The sequence below is a fragment of the Gobio gobio genome, assembly GCF_949357685.1.
Source record: "Gobio gobio genome assembly, chromosome: 22".
Lineage (NCBI taxonomy): Eukaryota > Metazoa > Chordata > Actinopteri > Cypriniformes > Gobionidae > Gobio > Gobio gobio.
In genome coordinates this window covers 209,029-215,000 of record NC_137118.1, presented here as the reverse complement: position 1 = coordinate 215,000, position 5,972 = coordinate 209,029, and the positions used below count along the sequence as shown (strand labels likewise).

Genomic DNA, 5,972 nt, shown 5'->3' with positions numbered 1-5,972 from the left:
TTCTGTGTTCTGACATGTGTTCTGACGTGTTCTGTGTTCTGACATGTGTTCTGTGTTCTGACATGTGTTCTGTGTTGTGTTCTGTGTTCTGACATGTGTTCTGTGTTGTGTTCTGTGTTCTGACGTGTTCTGTGTTGTGTTCTGTGTTCTGACGTGTTCTGTGTTCTGACATGTGTTCTGTGTTGTGTTCTGTGTTCTGACATGTGTTCTGACATGTGTTCTGACGTGTTCTGTGTTCTGATATGTGTTCTGTGTTCTGACATGTGTTCTGTGTTCTGACATGTGTTCTGACGTGTTCTGTGTTCTGTGTTCTGACATGTGTTCTGACATGTGTTCTGTGTTCTGACATGTGTTCTGTGTTGTGTTCTGTGTTCTGACGTGTTCTGTGTTCTGACATGTGTTCTGTGTTCTGACGTGTTCTGTGTTCTGACATGTGTTCTGTGTTCTGACATGTGTTCTGTGTTGTGTTCTGTGTTGTGTTCTGTGTTCTGACATGTGTTCTGACATGTGTTCTGACATGTGTTCTGTGTTCTGACATGTGTTCTGACGTGTTCTGTGTTCTGACATGTGTTCTGTGTTGTGTTCTGTGTTCTGACGTGTTCTGTGTTCTGACATGTGTTCTGTGTTCTGACATGTGTTCTGTGTTCTGACATGTGTTCTGACGTGTGTTCTGACGTGTGTTTTGACGTGTTCTGACTCGTGTTCTGACTCGTGTTCTGACTCGTGTTCTGACTCGTGTTCTGACTCGTGTTCTGACTCGTGTTCTGACTCGTGTTCTGACTCGTGTTCTGACTCGTGTTCTGACTCGTGTTCTGACTCGTGTTCTGACTCGTGTTCTGACTCGTGTTCTGACTCGTGTTCTGACTCGTGTTCTGACTCGTGTTCTGACGTGTGTTCTGACATGTGTTCTGACTCGTGTTCTGACTCGTGTTCTGACGTGTGTTCTGACGTGTGTTCTGACGGGTGTTCTGACGGGTGTTCTGACATGTGTTCTGACTCGTGTTCTGACGCGTCTTCTGACGCGTCTTCTGACGGGTGTTCTGACGTGTGTTCTGACGTGTGTTCTGACTCGTGTTCTGACTCGTGTTCTGACTCGTGTTCTGACTCGTGTTCTGACATGTGTTCTGACTCGTGTTCTGACTCGTGTTCTGACTCGTGTTCTGACTCGTGTTCTGACGTGTGTTCTGACGTGTGTTCTGACTCGTGTTCTGACTCGTGTTCTGACGTGTGTTCTGACGTGTGTTCTGACTCGTGTTCTGACGTGTGTTCTGACATGTGTTCTGACTCGTGTTCTGACTCGTGTTCTGACTCGTGTTCTGACTCGTGTTCTGACTCGTGTTCTGACTCGTGTTCTGACTCGTGTTCTGACTCGTGTTCTGACTCGTGTTCTGACTCGTGTTCTGACTCGTGTTCTGACTCGTGTTCTGACTCGTGTTCTGACTCGTGTTCTGACTCGTGTTCTGACTCGTGTTCTGACTCGTGTTCTGACTCGTGTTCTGACTCGTGTTCTGACTCGTGTTCTGACTCGTGTTCTGACGTGTGTTCTGACTCGTGTTCTGACGTGTGTTCTGACGTGTGTTCTGACGTGTGTTCTGACTCGTGTTCTGACGTGTGTTCTGACTCGTGTTCTGACGTGTGTTCTGACTCGTGTTCTGACGTGTGTTCTGACTCGTGTTCTGACGTGTGTTCTGACGTGTGTTCTGACGTGTGTTCTGACTCGTGTTCTGACGTGTGTTCTGACTCGTGTTCTGACATGTGTTCTGTGTTCTGACGTGTGTTCTGACGTGTGTTCTGACATGTGTTCTGTGTTCTGACGTGTGTTCTGACGTGTGTTCTGACGTGTGTTCTGACTCGTGTTCTGACTCGTGTTCTGACTCGTGTTCTGACTCGTGTTCTGACTCGTGTTCTGACTCGTGTTCTGACTCGTGTTCTGACTCGTGTTCTGACTCGTGTTCTGACTCGTGTTCTGACTCGTGTTCTGACTCGTGTTCTGACTCGTGTTCTGACTCGTGTTCTGACTCGTGTTCTGACTCGTGTTCTGACTCGTGTTCTGACTCGTGTTCTGACTCGTGTTCTGACTCGTGTTCTGACTCGTGTTCTTACTCGTGTTCTGACTCGTGTTCTGACTCGTGTTCTGACGTGTGTTCTGACGTGTGTTCTGTCGTGTGTTCTGACTCGTGTTCTGACTCGTGTTCTGACTCGTGTTCTGACGGGTGTTCTGACGGGTGTTCTGACGTGTGTTCTGACGTGTTCTGATGTGTGTTCTGACTCGTGTTCTGACTCGTGTTCTGACGTGTGTTCTGACTCGTGTTCTGACTCGTGTTCTGACGGGTGTTCTGACGGGTGTTCTGACGGGTGTTCTGACGTGTGTTCTGACTCGTGTTCTGACGTGTGTTCTGACGTGTGTTCTGACGTGTGTTCTGACGTGTGTTCTGACGTGTGTTCTGACGTGTGTTCTGACGTGTGTTCTGACGTGTGTTCTGACGTGTTCTGATGTGTGTTCTGACGTGTGTTCTGACGTGTTCTGATGTGTGTTCTGACGTGTGTTCTGACGTGTTCTGATGTGTGTTCTGACGTGTGTTCTGACGTGTGTTCTGATGTGTGTTCTGACGTGTGTTCTGACGTGTTCTGATGTGTGTTCTGACGTGTGTTCTGACGTGTTCTGATGTGTGTTCTGACGTGTGTTCTGACGTGTGTTCTGACGTGTGTTCTGACGTGTTCTGATGTGTGTTCTGACGTGTGTTCTGACGTGTTCTGATGTGTGTTCTGACGTGTGTTCTGACGTGTTCTGATGTGTGTTCTGACGTGTGTTCTGACGTGTGTTCTGATGTGTGTTCTGATGTGTGTTCTGATGTGTGTTCTGACGTGTGTTCTGACGTGTGTTCTGACGTGTGTTCTGACGTGTGTTCTGATGTGTGTTCTGACGTGTGTTCTGACGTGTTCTGATGTGTGTTCTGACGTGTGTTCTGACGTGTTCTGATGTGTGTTCTGACGTGTGTTCTGACGTGTTCTGATGTGTGTTCTGACGTGTGTTCTGACGTGTGTTCTGATGTGTGTTCTGACGTGTGTTCTGACGTGTTCTGATGTGTGTTCTGACGTGTGTTCTGACGTGTTCTGATGTGTGTTCTGACGTGTGTTCTGACGTGTGTTCTGACGTGTGTTCTGACGTGTTCTGATGTGTGTTCTGACGTGTGTTCTGACGTGTTCTGATGTGTGTTCTGACGTGTGTTCTGACGTGTTCTGATGTGTGTTCTGACGTGTGTTCTGACGTGTGTTCTGATGTGTGTTCTGATGTGTGTTCTGATGTGTGTTCTGACGTGTGTTCTGACGTGTTCTGATGTGTGTTCTGACGTGTGTTCTGACGTGTTCTGATGTGTGTTCTGACGTGTGTTCTGACGTGTTCTGATGTGTGTTCTGATGTGTGTTCTGATGTGTGTTCTGACGTGTGTTCTGACGTGTTCTGATGTGTGTTCTGATGTGTGTTCTGATGTGTGTTCTGACGTGTGTTCTGATGTGTGTTCTGACGTGTGTTCTGATGTGTGTTCTGATGTGTGTTCTGATGTGTGTTCTGATGTGTGTTCTGATGTGTGTTCTGATGTGTGTTCTGATGTGTGTTCTGACGTGTGTTCTGATGTGTGTTCTGACGTGTTCTGATGTGTGTTCTGACGTGTTCTGACGTGTGTTCTGACGTGTTCTGATGTGTGTTCTGACGTGTTCTGATGTGTGTTCTGACGTGTGTTCTGCTCAGAGGGCTTTCAGTCCTGGATGTGTCGAGGTCTGACGTTTCTCCTGCCGTTCCTGTTCTTGGGTCATGTGAGTTTGATTCTGTTTGTTCATCTTGGGGTTTTGATCATGTGCTAACAGCTCACTTCCTGTTCTATGGCCATCACTGTGGTAACGAGTGTTTGGTGGCACAAAGGGCAACGTGCCAGTTTTAAAGCGTTCGAGATGGTGTGAAAGTGTGTTTATGGCTGATATGTCCAGCTGAGCTGTAACTGTTCTCATCTCCAGTTCTTCCAGCTGTATAACGGAGTCACACTCTTCCTGATGACCCAGCTTCCAGAGTGGAAAGAGTGGCAGGTCCGTGTCATCCTGTGCTCATCATTCATGTGTGTTATGACATCATTCATGTGTGTTATGACATCATTCATGTGTGTGTAATATTGTGTGTGTCCTCTCAGGTGCTCATGTGTGGCTCTACTTTCCTGGTTCTGTTCATGGGAAACTTCTTCACGACTCTGGGTGTGGTTTACCACAAATACACGGATCAGGACAAGCCCAAAGCGTTCTGATCTCCGCACTGACCCTTCATCACAGCGATAACAGTGTGTGTTCAATAATCTACAATATTTTCATGTTTGAATGCGTCTCTTCTGTTTACGGGTCAATCTGATGATTTTTGTAAAGCGGAAGGAATGAAATGTCTTTCCCTGAAACCTAAAATATAAATATTTATTATTTTGTTTTTATTTTATTAAATAGAATGTCTTGATGTTTTTACACAATATGTCAATGAAAGACTATCATAATATCATAACAGTGAGTGTGTGTGTGTGTGTTTCCTTTTTCTACATTTTTGAAAAGTCTATGTGTGTGTGTGTGTGTGTGTGTGTGTGTGTGTGTGTGTGTGTGTGTGTGTGTGTGTGTGTGTGTGTGTGAGTGAGTGAGTGAGTGAGAGTGTGTGTGTGTGTGTGTGTGTGTGTGAGTGAGTGAGAGAGAGAGAGAGAGAGAGAGAGAGAGAGAGAGAGACAGGGTTGCCAATTCTCACGCATTTGGCGTGATACTCACGCTTTCAGGCTCAAGGCCCTTTTATACTTCAGGCCCATTTATACTTCTGCGTCGAGTGTACGCCGTAGTGTACGCCGTAGGCTACGCGCGTAGCCGACGCCGTCGTGAGCATTTATACTTCTGCGCTGTTGTCTGCGTCAATGTGCAATTCCACATGCAGACACTAGAAGGCAGTGTCCTCGGGCATGTTGGTGTAATCAAGACAACAGCCGAAGAAGAAGCAGTTTGATGTGTAGAATCTGTGCATTCATGTCGGAATATCAGCAGCAGTGAGAGAGCGGCTTTTCTTGCAGCTTGAGTTGTTGTATCTAATACAAATTAAGCATCTCTAGTTGATTAGTAAAGTTAAATAAGGCGATCTGGCGCTGGAATGCATTTGTGAAATCATGCGGAGCTCGTGGCCGCTGTTTTTAGCAGCGGTGGCTCAGCAAGCGATTGTTGTTGCGGAGACTTCATTCACGAAATATACCCTAATGTGTCCCTGTTCTTGATATACAATTACTGATTAACATCTTTGGTTTTAATGAGAAAATAAATAAACTATATTCAGCGGATCTATGTATTTATTTACTACCATAAAGAATCGCTGGACTGCAAAATAGTGTTATAGCAGACGTAAGGCACTATCATCCAATTTCTGGACACACACACACACTCCTATTGCAGATTTTTTATTTATTTATTGACCTGAGGGAAGGGTTCTGGCAGACCAATCACAGCGCTTGCGGTCCGCGTAGAATTGACGCGTTGTTACATTTTTGGAGAGGTGCGCGTCAGGCTACGGCGTAGGGTACGGCGTATCCAACACGTCTATGCGTAGGGTAGGCCGTACCCTCTGCGTGCACTCGACGCAGAAGTATAAATTGGCCTTCAGTCTCACGCTCTCACGCTGCCCAACTCAATCTCACGCCAAATTGCCAAACCTGCTTTTGATATTAAACAATGTCTAAGCTTTTAAATTTTTTAAGTTTTAATGCGAAATTCAAACAATAAATAGCGTTTTGACGCTAATATGGCATAACAGTTAAAGCCAGAGGCGTTGAAAAACGGAGTGAGAGAGCGACATGCTCTCTCATCTCCCGATGGCGCGCGCAGTCACGAGTTTCACGGAGCTCTAATACTTCTAACGCTGTGTCAATACATTTGAATGGCTTGATACACAACAGCTCCACTTTACAGGTGTT

At 46.2% G+C, this 5,972-nt stretch overlaps 1 protein-coding gene across 2 annotated transcripts in view; it reads left to right on the top strand.

The window, feature by feature from the left end:
* The window catches only part of tmem120aa (transmembrane protein 120Aa), a 13,760-nt gene extending 9,218 nt beyond the window's left edge, over positions 1–4,542 (top strand). Inside the window, exons 10-12 of one of the 2 annotated variants that reach the window (XM_079804689.1) lie at positions 3,749–3,813; positions 4,012–4,080; positions 4,182–4,542. In XM_079804689.1, the coding sequence (XP_079660815.1) occupies positions 3,749–3,813; positions 4,012–4,080; positions 4,182–4,292 (245 nt within the window). In that variant the 3' untranslated portion in view covers positions 4,293–4,542. The remainder of the gene's footprint in view (positions 1–3,748; positions 3,814–4,011; positions 4,081–4,181) is intronic. The other variant, XM_079804688.1, reaches the window with a different exon arrangement.
* Positions 4,543–5,972: the final 1,430 nt, after the last annotated feature.